General features: G+C 42.0%; 1 protein-coding gene across 2 annotated transcripts in view; it reads right to left on the bottom strand.

The window, feature by feature from the left end:
* Swap70 (switching B cell complex subunit SWAP70) overlaps window positions 1-22,291 on the bottom strand; it is a 64,386-nt gene that overhangs the window by 26,893 nt on the left and 15,202 nt on the right. Inside the window, exons 2-3 of one of the 2 annotated variants that reach the window (XM_036206665.1) lie at window positions 14,846-14,986; window positions 490-663 (exon numbers count right to left, since the gene is read on the bottom strand). In XM_036206665.1, coding sequence (XP_036062558.1) covers window positions 490-663; window positions 14,846-14,986 — 315 coding nt within the window. The remainder of the gene's footprint in view (window positions 1-489; window positions 664-14,845; window positions 14,987-22,291) is intronic. The other variant, XM_036206672.1, reaches the window with a different exon arrangement.

The raw sequence follows: 22,291 nt of genomic DNA, 5'->3' as shown, positions 1-22,291 counted from the left end.
CAGAGCCCAGTTCTTCCACAAGGACTGAAAATTATGTTGTCCTTTGTACTGAGCAAATACTCTAGATATCATGAGGATGGACTCATCTGCAATTACAGCAATTCCAAGAAGAGTCTCACTGTCCCTGCAAATCTCCAAATCCTTAAGCTTTTCTAAACCTAAGCTGTTTTTGTCTCTAATCTAAAAAAATATTACCTCTAATATCAACACTGGGGCTGGAGAGATGGCTCAGAGGTTAAGAGCACTGGCTGCTCTTCCACAGGTTACAAGTTCAATTCCCAGCAACCACATGGTGGCTCACAACCACCTATAATGAAATCTGGTGCCCTCTTCTGGCATGCAGTCATACATGCAATACATGCAGGCAGAACACTGTGTACCTAATAAATAAATCTTTTATATATATATATCAACACTGAATCAACACAAATGTTGGCCAGGTCTACTCAGTGCCTAGACATCTAAAAACTCCCCAAAGCCACACCTTACCTCTTCTGGCACAATAATTAATGGATACTTGTCCTCAGACAAAAAGTTGAAAATGACCCACACTTTAAATGCATCATCTTCTGTAATGAGTAGCGGATTCTTTGTGAGGTTCTTCTTGACACAGAGGGTCCAACACATTCTATTGAATTCAATCTTGTCAAAGTTGTCTTGAACCTAAAACAGAAAGAAGAAAACTTCTGAGCCAGTCTAAAATAAGGTCACACATGTGCGTGCACACACAGAGTGCATGCAATAAAACAGAAGAGGCCTCAGCAAGCTTTCTACTAACCAATAACCATATTCCACATATCTGCCCCTGATACTAACACTGTCAATGACTCAGCTAAGAATTCTACTTAGCCTGACCTTGAGGTAACATCTGTCCTTGACACTAACTGATCACAGATATTCATCGGACCTGTCAGAGCTGAGAATGCCAATCATTATGGGCCACATCCGATACCCTATTTTACTCCATTTTTTTAAATATGGGCAAAGAAGAAACTTTGTTACAGAAAACCTGTTGAACTGAAATCCTGAGACAGCAGTGCCATTCACTCTTGACTCTAACAATCTAAGAGCTTATTACTGTGCTATGAAATAAAAGGCAAAGATGAAGAACTTGATCTATGCTCTTACACATTTAGTTAATCAGAGAAAACATATGCAAGTAGACAGTTTTAATATAGTTTATAATCAATAGCTTCTCATTCCTCGACAAAAAAATTTATACCATATTTATTACTTTCCAGAGACATATACCCAATCAATAGTAGCTTGTCTCTCCAAGGAACAAAAAGACAACTATGTCAAACTGCTTGCAAAACTCAGCAGATGTCCCCTGTGTGACATGGATTATCTATGCAGAACTAGTTCCAATGGCCACTGACACCAGATCTACCCACAGCATGAAAAACAAAAAACAAGAATATATTAAGTGACAGACAGGACATAAGGGAAACGACATGTGCACAAAAGTATATATTCCTACTCAGGAACAAGAAGTCATTCCATGTGGTAAATCACAGGACCACCCGGCCCCAGGGAGTGCCTTGATACATGGCATTCCCTTTTCTTTCTTTTTTTTTTTTTTTAATTTAACTTCTTTATTGATTCTTTAGGAGTTTCACATCGTGCACCCCAATCTGGGGGATTCTCTTTTCTAAGTGAACAGAGGTCAAATCATAAAGGATTTACAATTAAAAAAAAAAAGTGTGCAGGCCAGTCTAGCTAGTACTTAGCAGAAAAGACGGTGTTCAAAGCAAACCTTAAAGTATGTTGAAGGCCATCTAGATAGCTCAGTGGGTAAAGGCACTTACTTACGGCTAAGTCTGACGACTTGAGTTTGATACCTGGGTCACACACAGTGGAAAGAGAGAACTGACTCCCATTAAGTGGTCCTCTGACTGTCACTCACACACACACACACACACACACACACACACATTACAGCATGTGCATGCACATACACACTAAATGTTTGTTTGTTTATTTGTTTGTTTGTTTTAAATCGGAGGCACTGATAAAGACAAGGACAGGCAACCCAAGGGCAGGAGAAAAAGGGCTGGAGCAAAGGCATGGTGGCAACAGTATGCACTCACATCCAGGGAACAGTGAGTAGCCAACTGGGGCTGACCAACAGGAAGGTGGCAGATCAAATGCCAAAGGCAAACTGAAGTAAAATGAATACTATCTCTAAGCACAAGAGGAAACAAGCAAAGGCTTTAAAGGTAGGACCTGGCTCTGTGTTTGTGGAAAGCACACTGAAAACACTGACATACTATGGAAAAGGGTTTTCAGTAGTTGGAACGTAGGGGGATCAGAAGACAGCGGCAGCAAAAAGGGAATGATGGTCTTGGTTAGAAGGCATGAGTACCAAACAGGTGCACCAAACTCCCTGGTTTAGTGAAGGAAGGGAGGTGTTCAGCTGTGGGCATCTTCAAGTTGATATTTAGGAATATTTAGAGATATCCAAAAACAAAGAAAGGGAAATACAACCTACAAGAGGCAGACCTAGTTAGATAATGGCACAATGATGACCACAGAGAACATAAAGCAAGAATAAATGGAATCAGAAAAAAACTGCAAATTGGGCAGATGGCACACACTTGTAATCCCAGCACTTGGAGGGTGGAAGCAGGAGGATCAGGAGTTCAAGGTCATTCTCCTCTAGTTAGTGAGTTCAAGGTCATTCTCCTCTAGTTAGTGAGTTCAAGGCCATCCTGGGTTAAAAACAAAAACCAAAATCTGTTAGTCGGCCAAGTGGTGGTCTACACCTGCAATCCCAGCACTTGGGAGGCTTAGCAGGAGGAAATGGTGAGTTTGAGGCCAACATGGACTACATAATGAAACCTTGTCTGGAAAAATAATAATACATCACATTCAAAGGTGAGAAACTGAAAGCCTTTCCTCTAAGAGGAAGAATAAGACAAAGACTCCTTGATATAATACTAGAAGTACTAACCAAAGCAATGAGGCAGGAAAGTAATTAAAACTAAGTAGCTAGTTGTAGATTACTGAATCTTATATACAGTAAATAGTAAGGCTTTTAGGACTTAACTTTAAAGAAGGTGAAAGACTAGCAATGAGAACTATGACGTAAAGCATTGCTGAAAAAATACAAAAGAAATCAACAAGCAGGACAACGTCTCACCTATGTTTGTGGATTAAAAGACCTAATACGCTCATAACACCAGAGCAATCTACAGACTATGGAATTCCTACCAAAATGCCAATGTGTTTTCTTGCAGAACTAAACCCAGAAAAAAAAATCCTAACATTCATATGGGCTCTCAAGGGACTCCAAATAGTCAAAACAATCTTACAAAAGAAAGAGAAACCAAGCCTGAAGTCTCACATTTCCTAACATCAATATACAGAACAGAGCTAAAGTGATCAAAGCATTATACTACCAACATAAGACAGACATGGAGACAGACAGACAGAATTGAGTCCTCAAGTATATAATCACATGATCGTCAATAAAGGGTCAAGAATACACAAGGAAAAGGAAGTCTCTTCAATAAGTAGTGTTTCAAAGACTGGATATCAAGACGCAGAGGAATGCTCTTTACATAACACTATATACAAAAATTAACTGGAAATGTTTGGAGCTACAGCTCAGTGGACAGGGTGCTTACAAGTCCCTAAGTTCGATCCTCAACACCACATAACTGGGCAAGGTGGTCCATAACTGTCATCCCAGCACTTTGGTGGTGACAGCAGGAGGATCAGAAGCTCAAGATCACTGTAGCCACATAATGGGTTCAAGGCCAGCCTGGACTCACGAGACTCTGTCTCAAAAATAAAAGTCAAAATCAATTAAAGACTTAAAACTATACAACTTCTCAAAGAAAACAAAAGTAACACTTCAAGACATTCTAACAGCAATAGTATTTTGTTTTTAGTAACCATGAATTTAAAAGGGGTCAATTATCAGAAAACTGAACAGACTCCTACAAGTCAATCACAACATTACCCAACTTAACAATGGCTAAATGAAAAAATTTAAATGAGCAAAGGGCTTGACTAGACAAGCCTATTTACATCTCCACAGAATTCTACAAATAGCCAGTAAGCCTATGAAAAGATGTTCACAATAACTTATCACAGGGAAATATAAATCAAATACAATGAGCTATCCGTACCTGTCAGACGGCTACTGCCAAAGAAATATGAGGTGAGTACAAACTGAGCCTTTTGGGGGCTTTGTTTGTTTGGTTGGTTTTTTTGGTTTTTTGAGACAGGGTTTCTCTGTGTGTAGCTCTGGCTGTCCTGGAACTTGCTCTGTAAACCACGCTGGTCTGGAACTCAAAGAGATTCTCCTGCCTCTGCCTCCCAAGTGCTGGGAAAGCTGTGCCCTTTGTAAACTGCTGAGACTGAAAAAATGGTGCAACTACTGAGAAAAACGATGTAGACATTCTTCAAAAAGTAAAAATGAAACCATCACATGACTGGCAATCTCATTACTGGGTAAATATCCAAAAAAACTGAAAACAGGACCTTGAAGAGATACTGTACCCCCACATCCACTGCAGCACTGTTAAACAGCCAAGAAAAAGAAGCCTATGCATTTCCCACAATTTGTTAAAATTACAAAATCCAGCACCTCTCAATCAAGTAGTAATTAAACAAGAGAATTCAAAACCTTTCATATGAGGTACATACTAAACAAAATAACGAAATTCAATTTTGGGTTCCAGAAATTTCCCATACATATGCCAAAATATGACTTTTGAGGTTCTAAAAATAAGAATAAATGAATATATATCTTGCTAAATACATTTTTAATCCCAGCACTTCGGAGGCAGGAGCAGGTGGATCTCTGTAATTATGAGGCCAGCCCAGTCTACAACGTGAGTTACAGGACTACATAGTAATAACCTGTCTTTAATATAAAAGAATAATAAACCTACCAAGTATTTGCCTATATGATGCTCTGACCATATACAAGGTAAGAAAAGACCCTCAGTGTCTGTCTGTGCACACTTCTGTGAAAGGATCACCAAGCAAAAGCTCCAGGTGTATCTGTCTACAAAGGAACCTCACAGTGAAAAAAGCAAGTTGTAAAAGCACATTCAGGCGGCAGTGGTGGTTCACGCCTTTAATCCCAGCACTCGGGAGGCAGAGCCAGATGGATCTCTGAGTTCAAGGCCAGCCTGGGCTAACAAGTGAGTTCCAGTAAAGGCGCAAAGCTACACAGAGAAACCCTGTCTCGAAAAACAAAACAAAACAAAACAAAACAAAATTTTGAGCAAAAACACATCCATTTTTATAAACCTCCAAGAAAAATTTCTTGGGAGGGGCTTATGGGCCCTGGCTCATGACTGTGAAGGCTGCTTGGGGAGAGGAGGCCTTAATCCTCAGTAATATAGTCAATGGTGTTACCACACCCCAGCAAAAGCTCCACACTTGTGCCCAAAATATGGTCCTGGTTAGACCAGTGGATCATAAAGTAAACCCAAAATGAAACAGAAAGACATGCAAGTGGGATCAGAACTTAGAGGGGGGCAAGTAGGGCTGGGAGGGAGATAAGAGAGAGTAGAGAGATAAGAAGGACCAGAATGTATTATATTTGTGTGACACTGTCAAAGAATAAATTAATTTTTAAATAATTTCAGCTAAAAATTACTCATTTATATGCAGCAATATGATAAAGCTTTTTCTAACATGAGGGAAATATGCAAAAAATGCAAGGGTGGTGGCCTCCTTGAGTAGAGGAAGAGGATGAGGAAAGAGCTCAGAAGTAGACAACTAGGCAAGAGACAAATGGCAGACTGGAGACGTCCAATCATGCTTTATAAACTCCACATATCTTCTATGTATTTGGTCATTTGTGAAAAGATCACACTGTATAGCCTAGGCTGATCTCAAACTTATAATCCCTCTGCCTGTGTGCCCTACATTCTAGGATTGTGAGCATAAGCTGGCTAACTATTGTAGACGATGTAAATGTTTATTACCTGTGGGAGATCCCACTTAAATAAGGTACAGTCACTCCCTCATATTTACTTGTCTCTAGGAATCTGCGACAGCAGAGAGACGGACTCACACATCAAATGCTACAGTAAGGGCAGTGCAGGTAGCTCTAGATGCTACAAGTAGTGGAGACACTGCAGGTATAAACAGAGCAGAGTGACACTCTGGGAGGAGTGGGGTATCAAAGGGCTGATAAAGTACTTTCAGGGGGATGACAAAGCGCAAGAGACTGTCTCTTATATTGATTTATAGCTTGCTCTGTGTCGATTGTTAAAGGCTTAAAAATAATAGTTTTTCACCTCTACTGGGTTGGGTATAGTTCTAAAAGTGAGGGAGAAAAAAAAGAACAGAAAGAAAGAAGAAAAAAGGGAATCTATCTGACAATGAACGTATAAATAAAATATGGTATATCAATACAACAGGATATTAGCCACAAAAATATAAATTATTTACATATCCTATAACATGGATGAATGAATGATAAAAACACATTACATGAAAGACACCAGACACAAAAGACCACGTGAAATATTCAGAACAGGCAAACCCATGAAACAGAAAGTAAATTACTGGTGTCCCAGGGACTGGGACAAAGGAGAACTGAGAGTGATCTGAAAGAGTACAGGATTTCTCTGAGGGGTGATGAACTAGAGAATATCCTGACAACTACTCAATTGTACACTTTAAAACAGTAAATTCAGGCTGGAGAGATGGCTCAGAGGTTAAGAGCACTGGCTGCTCTTCCAGAGGTCCTGAGTTCAATTCCCAGCAACCACATGGTGGCTCACAAACATGGATAATAAGACCTGGTGCCCCCTCTGGCCTGCAGGCAAACATGTAGGCAAAACACTGTATACATAATAAATAAATCTTTAAAAAAATAAAATAAAATGGGCTGGGCGGTGGTGGCACATGCCTTTAATCCCAGCACTTGGGAGGCAGAGGCAGACGGATCTCTGTGAGTTTGAGGCCAGCCTGGTCTACAGAGGAAGATCCAGGAAAGGCACCAAAGCTACACAGAAATTGAATGAATGAATGAATGAATGAATGAATGAATGAATGAAATGGTAAATGTGAGCTAAACATGGTGGTGCAGACCCGAAATCCTAGCGCTCAAGCAGACTGCTGCAAGTCAGGCCCAACATGGACTACATACTAAATACATGGACACCAACAAGAGCATGATCTATCTCAAAGACAAAAAAACAAACCAGATGCATGTGTCTTCTATCAGGATACTTAGGAAGGAGAGGCAGGCCGGGTCTACAAAGCACGGTCCAGGCTAGCCAGCAAAATACTATCTAAAAAAAACCAACAAAAAGTAGGGAGAAGGGGTTGGGGATTTAGTTCAGTGGTAGAGCGCTTTGCTGTGGGTTCGGTCCTTAGCTCCGGCAAAAAAAAAAAAAAAAAAAATAGAGAGATGCTGGTTCAGTGTGGGGGGAGATGGTTCAGTAGACAGAATGTTTTCCACACAAGCATGAGGACTAGAGTTCAAATCCCCAGAATTCACATAAACGGAGCACAGCATCATGTGTCCGTAATCGCAGCACTCCTATATACAGAGGGATGGGAAGCAGAGACACTCATAGGCTAGTTAGCCTAGCATAAACAGTGGATAAAGAACAAAGAGATCCTGACTCAAGAAAAGTGGGAGGCAAGAACCAACAGCCAAGGTAGCCCTTGTACACCTGCACACACATGCAAGCACGTGCAGGTACACACACCCACACACACACACAAGGCAAAAGTAGAAGAGGACCAGTTTGGGCTGTAGCTGTGACTCAGTAGCAGAGTATTGGTTGCTTTGCACAATGATGTCCAGCATCTGATGTCAGAAAACAAAAGGACAAGGTTTATATTATGTGAATTATACCTTAATGGAAAAAATAACCATTTTATGAACCATAAAACCAGAGCAAAGGTGTGGAGCTAGGAAAATGCAGAAGGAAAAAGGGGAAGGCTCTTAATACAGTCACACACACAGTTCTACCTCCAGATTGCTTCCTGAGTCCAAGCTCTGCATTACTCTGGTTCAGTGGTTCTCAATCATGTGTCATGACCCCTTTTCACAGGGGTCACCTAAGACCATCAAAAAACACAGAGATTTACATTACAATTCATAACAGTAGCAAAATTACAGTTATGAAGTAGCAATGAAAATAATGTTATGGTTGGATCACCACAACATGAGTAACTGTATAAAAGGGTCACAGCATTAGGAAGGTTGAGAACCACTGCTCTAATTCTCTCTCTCTCTCTCTCTCTCTCTCTCTCTCTCTCTCTCTCTCTCTCACACACACACACACACACACACACACACACACACACACACCACACGCACACACACACACACAATCACAAGTCCTTTCCAATATAAGGCCATATTTTATTCACATCTGCATCCCCTCTGTCTAGTATGTAGGGTTCATTTGTTCACTTGCTTAAATAGTTGTAAAGGAGCTAAGTATGGTGGCTCATGCCTATAATACCAGCACTTGGAAGAATGAGGCAGGAGGACTGCCGTGAGTTCAAGGCCTGCCTGGGCTACAGAGCCTTTAAAAAAAAAAAGTTGTAATCGTTTACTGGGTACCAGTCACTGTACTACAACTGGACAACAGTGAACTGACCTTGCTGGCACAGAACTCACACTGCAGAGGCTGAACCAGATCCCCAATACTACTAACAATCACGGAGAAGCACAGAATGCTGTGAGAATTCCAGCACTCTGAGGGTGGGGCCCTTCTTTAAGAAGTGGCCAGAGGATGAACAAGAACTGGCTGTGTTCTGTAAGTGAACGCCTGACAGCAGAGGAAGCAGGAAGAGCCTCAGTAATTAGAGGAACAGAGAAAAGGTCAAAGCCATCACACTGAAGTGCACAGCCCAAATGTGCACCAATTGATGAAGGTGTGAGCAAGACATGGTATGTCTGTGAGAGAATGTTTGGGAAGCGGGGTACTGTAGGCATGGCTCTTTGGTTAAGAACACTTACTGCTCTTGCATCTTGAGAGAAACCCAAATCCAGTTCTCAGTACCCATATCAGGTGGCTCATCATCCTGATGCTCTCTGCTGGATTCTGAGATCACTGCATACACATGCATGTATACACACATACAGCACATGCTTGAGTGCACATATACACACAAATAAAACTAAAACTAAATCTTCCTTTTTTTTTATTTTAAGACTATGATTCTGGCCAGCAGTGGTGGCACACGCCTTTAATCCCAGCACTCGGGAGGAAGAACTCTGTGAGTTCGAGGCCAGCCTGGTCTACAGAGTGAGATCCAGAACAGTCACCAAAACAATACACAGAAACTCTGTCTCAGAAAAACCAAAAGATAAAATAAAATAAAATAAAAATATGATTCTGCAGGACAACCAGGGCAACAGAGAAACTCTGTCTCAAGAAAAAAGAAAAATAAAGAGAAAGGGAAGGAAGAAAGGAAGGAAGGAAGGAAGGAAGGAAGGAAGGAAGGAAGGAAGGAAAGAAGGAAGGAAGGAAAGAAAAGAAAAGAAAAGAATATGATTCTGCTATAAGAATGGAAGCAAGGTTGTTCCAAGGATAAGCCTGGAAACAGGTGAGGTGACAGACACCAGACACAAAAGCTGGACATAGGCTAATAATGAATGTCAACAATAGGCAAATGTAAAGACTAGTGCTTGCCTAGAGCTGTGGGGGAAGAGATTATGAATGCTAGCAGGATGAGATTTTTTGGAAGGGAATAACAAAAACATTCTAAAATTGGTTGTGGTGATGGTTATACAAAATTAGCCATACTAAAAACCACCAAACTATAAGTATAAGGTTAAATAGGTAAATTGCATGGAATGTGAATTTTGTGCCAACAACACTGCTATTTTTAAACACCTTATTTCTTTAAACCACATTGCTGTTGTATTCACTGTACTAGTCACAGTGTTCTGGGGCATAAAGTCATTGTTGGCTCTCAGCGTGATATCCCTTATTCACTCAGAAGCCCACAACCTTTAGCAAGGCATAGTGGTGCATGCTTGTGATCCCAACCCTACAGAGGCACAGAAAGGACAATCAGGAGTTCAAGGTTATCCTCAGCAAGTGAGCAAGTCTGAGGTCAGACTGGGTTATATAAACCTGTTTCAAATTACCTCCTTTCCCTCCAAAATGACAGGAATGTGCATAGCCCTCTATGACTCATAGATATGATGAAAATCTCTCTGGAAGGCAATTTGGTCACTGTAGCAAATTAAAACTACTTAACCTTCAGGCTGGAGAAATGACTTAGCAGTTAAGAGAAGTGGCTGCTCTCCCAAAGGACCTGGGTTTGATTCCCAGCACCCATGTGGTGGTTCACAATCACCTCTAACTCCAGTTCCAGGAGATCTGACCCTCTTCTTGGCCTCTGTAGGCACCAGACATACATACAGGCAAAACACCCATACATATAAAATAAAAGCTTTTTACAAACCTACTTAACTTTAATGTTTTAAACAACAATGGGTAGATCCAGTGAGAAATAACATGAAAAGGCCTGGGGTAATGCTTACAAACAATACCATTCATACTCAATGACAGTTGAGGAATTTTGAGAGTCCAATGTACAGTCATTCAAATAATAGAAGAAACCTAGGAACAGATTTTATGGGGCTCAAAAGATGACTTTGTGGTTAAGAGCACTTGCTGCTCCTCCAGAAGACTCCAGTTCAACTTATCCCCATCTGTAACTCCAGACAACCTCTTTTGGCCTCCTTTGGCACGGCACAAATGTGGTACATAGACATGCACACAGGCAAACACTCATGAACATAAAGGGGGGGGGGGGCTTTTAAAAACAATAGGTTTTTAAGCAAGAAATGTAACTATTATATGATCACCAAACATGGTAAGAAAGTACAGAAAAGGAAAAGTGCAGAAACGTGAGATAAGAAGGGCAGAACACAGAGGCTGGGAGGCCACAGAGAAAAGGCCACAGAGAAAAGGCCACAGAGAAAAGGCCACAGAGAAGATGCTGAGCTCTGTCCTGTGTGTTCCTCTCTATGTATGCTTCCAAAACACAGAGGAGAACGAAACAAGGGGGATTCTGGTGGGAAGCATGGGCATCTCCAACATGAACCTGGCATGTGGCCATTGGATTACCAGCTTTAATCATACAGCCCAGATGAACCTTTAACACACAGGAAAGAGCTGACCACAGCAAGGGCCAGCAAACCGAATCGGCCATAAATTCCATGGAAGAATGAGACTGTCTCAAAAACATGCTGAGGCACACCTACTACTTTGTGTGGCTAGTTAGAAATAAATTGTTTTTAAAGTAATAACTAACCAATGTCTTCAATTTCTCACCATCAAGTAGTCTAAGTATAAAATCTTGTTTCAAAAAGAGGAAGAAGAGAGGGAGGGACAGAGGGAGGGACAGAGGGAGGGACAGAGGGAGGGACAGAGGAAGGGAGAGAGGAAGAAGAAAGCCCACAAAACTGGGATTCCAAATCCTTTCACTAAAGAAGGAATTTAACAAAATTAACACTCAGACAAAATATTTGGTAAGGAACAGCAGGCTGCTTAGTCATCTGAAGTGTCAGAAACACTGGAAGCAAATTCTATCAGCATGACAGACATCAGAGAGGACTATCAGGAAGTAAATGCAGAAGCCAAATATGAAACTACTTTTTGGAAAGCAGGTTTCGATATAATGAATGTATTTCGGGGCCCTAGACCCCTCAGAGTAATAATACCCACAGACAAAAGCAGAAGACTTCGAGAAAGCAACCAATAAACACAAAGAAACACCAAAGAGACTTGATCTTAAGGCACTGGGGACAACTGGACGGCAGCTGAGACAGTCTGAGGTTATCAGAAAGTTTTCAAAGTAACTCCACCCCTGCCTTCAACCATTACTTCCCCTATGCAGAAAATAATAAGGATAATAATTCTGAAAAAGAGGATTTAGTCTTTAAGAGTACAGTTAAAGGAACACTGCTTGGAGAAGTTAAATGGTTTGAGTTCAAAATGTATCTACAGGCCAGCAAATTAGCTCAGTGGATAAAGGTGCTTGCCACAAAACCTGAAGAAGACCTGAGTTCAATCCCCAGAACCCACACAGTGGAAGGAGAAGCTGACTTCTACAAATTGACCTCTAACATCCACAAGTGCACCCTCTCCCGCCCCCCATACAGACAATAAATACATAAAATGTAATTTAAGGGGGGAGCGGGAAAGGGGGAGGGAGGGAAACAGGTTGATATGTAAAAGGAAAGAAAAAAATTTAAATAAAAATACTTTTAAATAAAAAGTAATTTAAAACATTGTTTTAATCTATTGCCCCTTACCGGCTAAACTACTGCTGCTCACAGGGATTTGGCAAAGCTGCATGAACGGGATGTACATCTAGCAAGTGTGTGATCAATAGTTCATATTTTTGCTGCATAAGGAGCAGCAATCCCTAAATCTCCTGCTAGCATTCTTCACACTGCTGGCTTTTTTTTTTCTCCCCCAAACCAAATTTCAAAACAAGAGACTTATCTTTGCTGATTTAACCCCAAAATATGGAACCCCTATTGCTTTCCTTAAATGGCAGGATGGCAAGCTTCCAGTTCATGATTCTATCACATCTTCACTGGCTCCGTGACGGAGTTTTGCTCCAAATTTAGTGGTTCAATTTGAACTTTTTCAACACTTCTACCTTTTCTCCCCAGTTACAGGAATTTAAGCTATAAGAGTGTTTCAAAACTTAAAATTCAAATCTAAAAGTACACTACATCAAGGGGAACAAAATGCAGTAGTAAGGCACAGCATTTCAGAATGTGAAGCCAGTGACCATGCCCCCACCACTGACTCAGCCCACACAAATTCTGATGCTTGAAAACAAAGTAATTGCCAGACTTCTGAGAATTCTGCAGTATGTCTCACAATAATCTGCTTGTTTTGATTTTAGAAATAGGGCTCATATAGTCTAGGCTGGCCTTGAACTTACTCTACTGCTGAGGGTGACCTTGAACTCTTGATCTCCTACATCTACTTCCCAAATGCTAGGAACATAGGCATTTACCACCACACCCAGCTACTGTCTATAATTTTTAAGATTATGGCTGGGCATAGTGGTGCATACCTTTAATGCCAAGACTCTAAAAGGCAGGGGTGGAGAGATCTTTGTGAGTTTGAGGCCAGCCTGGTCTACACAGCAAGGGCTACATAGAGAGGCCTTGTCTCAAAAAAACAAAAAGGGGTGGGGGGAGTATACAGTATTCAAACATACTGTAGGGCAATGATTCTCAGTCTTCTTAATGCTGCAACCCTTTAATACTTCGTCATGTTGTGGTGACTCCCAACCACAAAATGATTTCGTTGCTACTTCATAACTATAATTTTGGTACTGTTATGAACCATGATGTAAGTATCTGATATGCTACCTCTAAAGGGGTCATGGATGACCCACCAGTTGAGAATTGCTGCCTTAGGGTATGTCTGTGATGCTACTCCCAGAGAGGATTAACTGAAAGGACATGGCCCATCCTAATATGACTGGCACCACCCCATGGGCTTTAGTCTTAGACTTAGTAAAAAGGAGGGAAGAGAGAAAATGAGCTGAGCTCTAGCAATCATTCCTCTCTCCTTCTAATCCACTTCCTGGTCTGCCCAGATGTGAGCAAGCAGCCTCATACTCCTGCTGCCACAGCCCCTAGCCTAGCCCCTCCTACTGCTAAGCCTTCTGCATCATGATAGACTGTCACATTAAACTATGAACCATAGGGTTGGGGATTTAGCTCAGTGGTAGAGTGCTTGCCTAGCAAGCTCAAGGCTCTGGGTTCGATCCTCAGCTCCAAAAAACAAAAAACAAAAAAACAAAACAAAACCATGAACCACAGTAAGTATCTCCCTCTTTAAGTTGCTTCCTGACGGGTACTTGGTTATAGCAACAGGAAAAGGAACTAGTGCACATCTTAGGATACACCCAGGAGAAGATTTTAAGTGATCCCTTGAAAAGTCTAACATGAAGTTCGCTGTGTGAGAGCTACACAGTAACTACTGAATTACCATCTCCTTTGCTATCTGTATTTAACTCCATCACACTTTAATAACCACTGCCAGCACCTGGAAAACCACATTTTCCGAGATAAGCAAAGCATCCAGAGAGAAGACAGACACAAAGTAACACAAACACATTTTTTATTTCAAAGAGAGAACCATCCTGGAAGTGCCAGCCTGAAAGAGGAGGAAGGGAGGAGCTCAGCCTCCTTCCTTCCCATCTCCTGAGGCCTTGGCACCCAGCTTCATTCTTGTTTGTCTGTTTGTTTTCGAGACAGGGTTTCTGTGCAATATTCATTTACACTTTGTGAATATATGTCGCTGTGACTGGCTTAGTAAAGAAACTGACTGGCCCATAGCTGGGCAGGAAAAGGTTAGGCAGGAGAACCAGACTACGGACACTGGGAAGAAGAAGAAGAGCAGAGTCAGAGGAGTACCCAGACAGACACAGAGAGGAAACAGGAGGTGCAAGATGAAAGAGAGGTAACACTACATAGCAGAATGTAGATTAATATAAATGGGTTAATTTAAGTTATAAGAGTTAGCTAGTAACAAGGCTGAGCTATTGGCCAATCATTTATAATTAATATTAACTCTCTGTGTGTTTATTTGGGAGCAGCTGCTGGACAGGAAAACTCCACCTACAGGTCTCTCTGTGTAGCCCTGACTGTCCTGGAACTTGCTCTGTGGACCAGGCTGGCCTCAAACTCAGAGATTCACCTGCCTCTGCCTCCCAAGTGCTGGGACTAAAGGCATGAACCACCACACCTGGCTTCATACCCAGCTTTTTAATGCACTCACCAATAAGGGACTGCCTTGGTCCATTTGATGCACACAAGGCAAGCAAGGCTGTAGGTGAGAAAAGGTTAGCATCATACCTTTTCCAAAATGAACTTGTTTAAATATGGCATGTAGCCTTGGTTGGAGACAGGCCCCTCATCATCATCCCTGAAGTGCTCTTCAAGGGCAACAGGGTCATGTGGAACCTTTAGCACCGTGCACAGGTTATGTGAAAGGACCTAAGAGAGGGAAAAAAAAAATGTAAAGACACTCACTTACCACCACATAACCCATTAACCATGTGAACATAACATAGTGGTCTCTGCCCTTAGCAGAAGATGAGAAAAATCTAGCAAACATAGGGTCTGGCTCAAGCATTCTATGTGTTACCAATGGAGCTCTTTCATTCCTTCCAGGTTTGGTTTCACCTCAAACAAGTCTATATAGTATCGGCTGGCTATGAGCCAGGCTCCATACAAGGTTGTTTTTTATTAACTGGTCCACATTAAGGAGGAAAAAGAACCAGTGGTAATAGAATGTGTTCAAAATCAAACTCTTCCCCATGTCAAGCAACTTGGCAGTTGGAACTCGTTTACAGAAAGAACCGGGCAAAATGCTATAAAGCACTTTGGAGAAGGTGTTTGTTTGACCTGGACAAGACTAACTGCTCTGGACTCAAGCGTTTCCACTTATTATACAGAAAGGACCACATTATTATGTGAATATATCAAATATTAATTATTAATCTCTAAGTGTACTAATACTTCTAAACTTTTATGACTTTAGGCTAAGTTTAACATCAGTGTAGAAGGACACAAGACTGTCAGTCAGTCATAACCCACCTGTAACCCAGCACTTAGCACTTGAGAGGCTTAAGCAGAAGTCTGTCGGTTTGTAGTCAGTCTGGGTGACAAGTTTCAGGCCAGACTGGGCTATCTCTTTATCTCAAAACCAAAGAGGAAAAATAATCACAGATACACAAAGAAAAAGAAGTCTAGGAGCTGGAGATGCAGCTCAGTGGTAGAGTGCTTGCCTAGTGTGCAGAGGCCCAGGTAACATCCTCACCAAGAGACAAAAGAGTACATAGAGGAGGGGAGGGGAGGGGAGACACTAGGAGAGGAGGGGAGGGGAGGGGAGAGAAAGGGAGGGGAGGGGAGGGGAGGGAAAGGGAGGGGCTGTAACCCCAAAGCATACACCAAGGACTACTGCTATGTGTAGTAACCTAAGTGCACACTTCAGCACCCACAAGAGAATCAGCAAACTCAGTTGTTTCAAGTTTTAAATGAAAACTCCAGAACCTTCCACTTCATTTGTACACTCCAAACAGATTACATTACAACAGCAAGGCTGTACTCTCTAACTACTGTAAAATGTAAAACCTTCCTAGGTGTCAAATCTCAGGTCAATATATTTCCTATTTGTTCAATACTAAACTAATTACTCTTTGCCACATTCACTAGGCACTGGTGGAGCACACCTTTAACCCCAGCACTCAGGAGGCAGAGGCAGAAGGATCTCTGAGTTCAAGGCCAGCCTGGTCAACAGAGTGAGTGCCAGGACAGCCAGGACTACACAGAGAAACCGTCTCAGAAAGAAAAAAAAAAAAAAAAAAAGAGCCATATGCATCTCCATAAACATCTTCAATCTCATTTAGGAAGTCACTTTCTGCATACACCTCTTTTTCAGTTAGGATTTTTTAGATTAAAAATTTTAATCTATAAAAAGAACATTTACATATCTTCTTTCTATACTGGTTTTGTTTCTCAAAGCGTCATCTGTGTGGAGATCCTTTCATACACGCTCTACCAGTTTTAAGGAAGTCAATTTACTAATGGTCATAAGCTCAGCAGTGCAGACTTTTACCAGCCCTACAAGACAGGCTCAAACAGACCCTGTACTTGCCAGTAGAGCCTCTGAGAGGAACACAGTGGGGATTTCATGCAGCCTTGCATACCTTAGTCAGCAAATCCTAAACATATGTTTTCTTCTTTCTACCAAGTATACGCTAATCACCTCAAAGAGGTTTTTGTATGGACCGATCTCAAGACTGTAGAGTGCTTAAAATGACAAAGAAAAGTTCTCATATCAGGCTCAAAGACCATCTTAAACATAAAAATCACTTGGGACTTTACCAAGTAAAAATCCCCAACCACTGGTTGAATTATGGTGTGTCTATAAAATGTTAAAATCACAATGACCTCACTGTGTATTGATATGAGAACTCTACGGTAACCACATTTTTAAAGACATAGTCTTCAAGTGTGAAAGATAAATGAAGGGGGGGGATAAGGAATTCTGAAGGAATACAAAGGAAACTAATAATGCTGAGGGAATGGATTTGGTTGATGGGAGGCCAGGGACAGAAGACAAGGATTCACAGCAGCGCCTTTAAAATTATAAAAAGGCCAGGCAGTGGTAGCACACGCCTTTGATCCCAGCACTCAAGAGGAAGAGGCAGGTGGATCTCTGTGAGCTCCAAGGCCAGCCTGGTCTACAGAGTGAGATCCAGGACAGCCAGAACTGTTTCAAAGAGAAACTGTCTCAAAAACCAAAATAAATAAATAAATTTTTTTTTAAAAAGTTTTGGTTTTGTTGTCTAGTTTCTTGTTTCCTGTTCTTGGAATTGAACCCAGGACTTCATACATGCTAGGCAAGCACTCTACCACACTGAACTATATACCCATATTCTGCACCTCTTCTTTTGTTTAAATTCAAAGAGAAAAAAATCTGCCTAATTACAGCCTTGGCTCAGAGAGCTTGCTGCACAGCCATGAGGACCTGAGTTCAGATCCTAGTATCCATATAAAAAGGCAGGGTGTGGTACATGAGCTTGTAACCCCTGCCCTATGGAGAGCAGGGATGGCAGCTGCCTGTAATTCCAGCACTCAGGGACAGAGGATCCAGGGGGCAAGCTGGCTGCGCAAACTAGTTGGAATTGGTTTGGGGTTCAGAATGCAGAGCAAGGAAGATACCTAACATCAACTCTGGGCCACCACATGTGCATGCACCCATGTGAACATAAACCACCACCACCACCACAACTACCACCCCTACACACACACACACACACACACACACACACACACACACACACACACTTTAAAAAGATTAATGGGTGGGGGTCTGGGGAAACAACTCAGTTGGCAGAGTTCTTTGCTGACATGCACAAGGCCCTTGGATTGATGCCCAGGATGTCATACACCACACACAGCACTTAGATGTCAAGTCAGGTTAATCAGTTCAAAGTCATCCACAATCAAATACTGAGTTCAAGACCAGCCTGGGACATTTGAGATTTGAGACCCACCCCCCCTCAAAAATAAATAAATAAACAAACAAATAAATAAACAGACAGATAAATAAGTAAGTAAGTAAATAAATAAATAAAGGATGACTTCTGAGTAGCAAGAGACAAAGAGAGAAGAACATGCCGTATGGAGGAACAGAACGTGAAAGACAGCTGATGAAGCAAAGCTCTCAAGCTGGAGACAGTGGCTCAGGAACTAAGAGCACTCATTGCTCTTGCAGACCCAGGTTAGATTTCCAACACCCCCATGGTAGTTCACAATCATCCGTAATTCCAGTTCCAAGGGATCCGATGCCCTCTTCTGGCCTCCTTGGACACCAAGCACACACATGATACACAGACATATATGCAGGCAAAACACTCACACACAAAATAAAATGAATGAACCTAATAAATTTTTCTTAAATATTTTTTAAAGTAAGATTAAATTTAAAAACTAAAGCAGTGCACGCCTTTAATACCAGCACTTGGGAGGCAGAGCCAGGTGGATCTCTGTGAGTTCGAGGCCAGCATGGGCTACCAAGTGAGTTCCAGGACAGGCGCAAAGCTACACAGAGAAACCCTGTCTCGAAAAAAACAAAAAACAAAAACAAACAAACAAACAAACAAAAACCTAAAGCAAGGCCCTAAGAAAACACCAGTCTCTCCCATGCCTGCCTTGTTCCCTGCATTTGGGCTTCAGGGACTCCACTGAGAGTCCTGCCATGGGCCCTGGGTGGCATCTTATCACCCTTCTCATCTTAGAAACAGGAAGTACTAGCTCAAAGAGATTAAACAGAATTTTCTTGACTAAGGCTAGTAAACAGAACTGAGACCAGAACTCAGGTTTCATAATCTCTCGCCCAGTACTGTCTAGTAATAAGCTTGATTTTTCAGTTCTCTGAAAGAATGGGTATTCCTCTCACAGAGCCCCTCCCACACTCAGGAATTCTCACTGTCCCTAATAAACCAGATCAGTCTGCCCTTCTTTTTCTTATTTATTTATTTATTTATTTATTTATTTATTTATTTATTTATTTATTTGGTTTTTCAAGGCAGGGTTTCTCTGTAGCTTTGGAGCCTGTCCTGGACTAGCTCTGTAGCCCAGGCTGGCCTCGAACTCACAGAGATCCACCTGCCTCTGCCTCCCAAGAGCTGGAATTACACCACCGCCCAGCCAGTTTGCCCTTCTTAAAAAAAAAAAAAAATGCTGCTTGTATATGGAGGCACCCAGTTTGCCCCATGATTCTGAAGATTTTGATGAGAACGCTAGATGTCAGCACTGAACAGCTGAACAGCAAGCACTCTTGGTAAAGACAAGGACAGCTGTGTTTACCTCCAACTACTGAGGTAGTTTTCTTAACAACCTTCCCACACTTCATCACACTATAGTAACAAGCATTGTGGAGGAGACCCAGGCCTCAGGGTGATGTGGCTGGTTTGGTCTCAGTGTCCTCAATATAAGATGAGGAGCTGGGCTTACATCTAAACTTTGGAAGGAAAACCCCCAATGCTTAATTCTTAACCCAAATTCATTTCATGAATTAGTTCCACAAAAAGAGTTACCATTTAGTCAATGGTTCAGCTTTGTTATCGTCTTTTTTTAATTATATAGTAAGACTTAAAAAAAGTAGTCTTCAAAATGGTTAACAACAAAAGTTAATACGAACTAAATGAAAAACTTTTAAAGTGGGTATTATCTTTCATCAACAATTATTTTAAAAGCCTAGTCAATCCCCTTTTTTGTTTTGAGTGTATGTGTTTTTTTTTTTTAATTTAAAAAAGTATAAAGAAATCAAAATTTAGGGCTTATGAAGTCACTCAGTCAGTAAACTGGCTTTGCCTCTCAGCCATGAGGACCTGAACTCCATTGCCAGCCCTATGCAAAATGCTACTTACTATGACACTTGTATCCCCAGCCCTGGGAGGGAGGGAGGGGAGTTGGGGGTATGGAGGGAGTGCAGACAGGCAAGAATCCCTGGGGTCAGCCAGTCAAGTCTAACTGGTGTGTATCAGGACAAAAGAGACCCTGTCTCAAAAGAAGTTAACATATTCCTGAAGATGACATCTGAGGTTCTCCTTTGGCCTCTACATCCGTGGGCACACACTAGTGTACGTACATACACATTAAAAAGAGAAAAAAAGCCGGGCAGTGGTGGCACACGCCTTTAATCCCAGCACTCGGGAGGCAGAGGCAGGCGGATCTCTGTGAGTTTGAGGCCAGCCTGGTCTACTAAGCGAGTTCCAGGAAAGGCGCAAAGCTACACAGAGAAACCCTGTCTTGAAAAAAAAAAAACAAAAAAAAAGAAAAATCTGATGCCCCAAATACAAGCTAGTAAAAAGATCAGAAAGCTTCATAACCCTCCACAGCTACCTGGGCCTTTTAGAGTAGACCACACTGTCCACTGGAATGAAGATGGTAAACCTGGGGATTAGAAGGTGTGCCCAGACCCACCTTGCATGTCATGATACTGGGATTAGAGCAGAATCGGATCACTCTAGTCTTTCCTTGTTGTCCCACCTCTCTCCTGGTAGACTGCCTTGCCTGTGGAAAGATAACTCCAAAGACACGTGTTTCCTGCTGTGTCTAGGCTGCAGGGGTGGGTCAGTTAGTTCCCCAGGGCCCAGCAAGATGACTGGCACCCAGCAGAGCTGAGTCAAGCCCTGTGGTGAAGAACTACTACAAACCGAGAGCCAACCTGTATGGAAACCCTCTTCTCCCAGGACAGACTTATGAGGAACCCACTCCCATAGGCATTAGCCCTTTCTCCACATGAGAATGCAGAAAAACAGATCAAATAAAAGCAATCAGAAGGAAAAAGACTGCAAGTCCCTAATTTGTAACAGGACTGGCATGAGCTGCTTTAACAGCAGTCTTTGCAAGCTGCTTGAAAAAGCTGAATTTATCCCACTTCAAATGCCTGTGCCTCCAAAGGCCATTCTTTCAGCACCCACATGATTGCTAAGCAACTTTGCTCCCTGTCCTCTCTCTGAAGAATAAATCATTGTTACACAATAAAATATCCACATCCAAGCCAGAAACTCATCTCTCTGGGCCCTTGATGGCAGCCTGCTTGTGGCCCTGCAGGGCCTCTGCTCTGGATGACCTGTGTGAGTGGCTTCTGTTCATGGATTGCATTTATCCTTGTAAGCTTTTTGTATTTGCCCCAGCTATCATAAAAACGAAATCAAGGATGGTGGACGACTAAACAGGGTTTTACCACATACACTACTGCTGAATGTTCACCCTCCTCCTCCCAAAGATGTAGAGATTCTAAAGGGTTCTTTGAAATGTACCCCCGAGTCACACACGTTTCCCTTTACAGGATGTGCGTAATGGGCAAGATTCAGCACTGAGAAAAAGGGGTGGGGACCTCTATTCCAAACACTTGTCTGAACCAGCAGTTACAGAACTGTAATTCATAATGGGTGAGCTTTTTTAAAACACGAAAATTCCTGTCTGACTTATAAATTTTCAAGCTAATGGCAAGTTACCAGAAAATTCTTCCTAACAATAAGCCAGAATGACCAACTTCCTACTTTGACTATGCCCTGCCTCAAAGGCATTGTCCACTAGAAGTCCTGTCCCCTTTCCCCATGGAGTCATTTTCCCCTCCTGCCAACAGCTTTTCCTCCTGCTTATCCCTGCTGTGTGTCTTGCCTGATCCACTTAAATAACCTCCATTCTAGCCAGCCTCAAAAAAGAAAGAGAGAGAGAGAGAGAGAGAGAGAGAGAAAGAAAGAAAGAAAGAAAGAAAGGAAAGAAAAAAAAAAAACAAACCCTGAGTCCAAATATAATCAATTACCATCCTAGACACTTTTACCAACTAAATCTTCAAATGCTACTCACAATACACTGTCTGAACAGGACCAAAAGCCTACAGAATTAGACTTAGAATTAAGCCAGCAAGTACCGAGTTCCACACCTAAGTCTCCCACAAGCTAGCTCACTTCACCTCTCCAGTCTCAGCTTCTCCTGGTGCTTTGCACAAACACTACAAACCCAGCCAAGCAGTTCCCAAACTAGATCTCAGGCAAACCCTGTAGCTCCCCCTTTCTCCTGGGCTTCCCCGAGTGAGGTCTATCCACCTCCATTTCTACCTAAGTGTTAGCTCTTCCTGAATCCCAAAACTGAACAGTCTCTGCTCGAGCTGGGTAGCTCAGGCCATCCACAACTCTTGTACTACACTACTCTACAAGTTTCTCAGGCATTCTCACCCTCACTGCATACCCATAGCACAGGCTGTGCAATATCCAG

This window comes from Onychomys torridus, chromosome 1, assembly GCF_903995425.1.
Source record: "Onychomys torridus chromosome 1, mOncTor1.1, whole genome shotgun sequence".
Classification (NCBI taxonomy): Eukaryota; Metazoa; Chordata; class Mammalia; order Rodentia; family Cricetidae; genus Onychomys; species Onychomys torridus.
The sequence above is the reverse complement of the archived record's forward strand: the minus strand, read 5'-3'. Positions and strand labels throughout refer to the sequence as shown.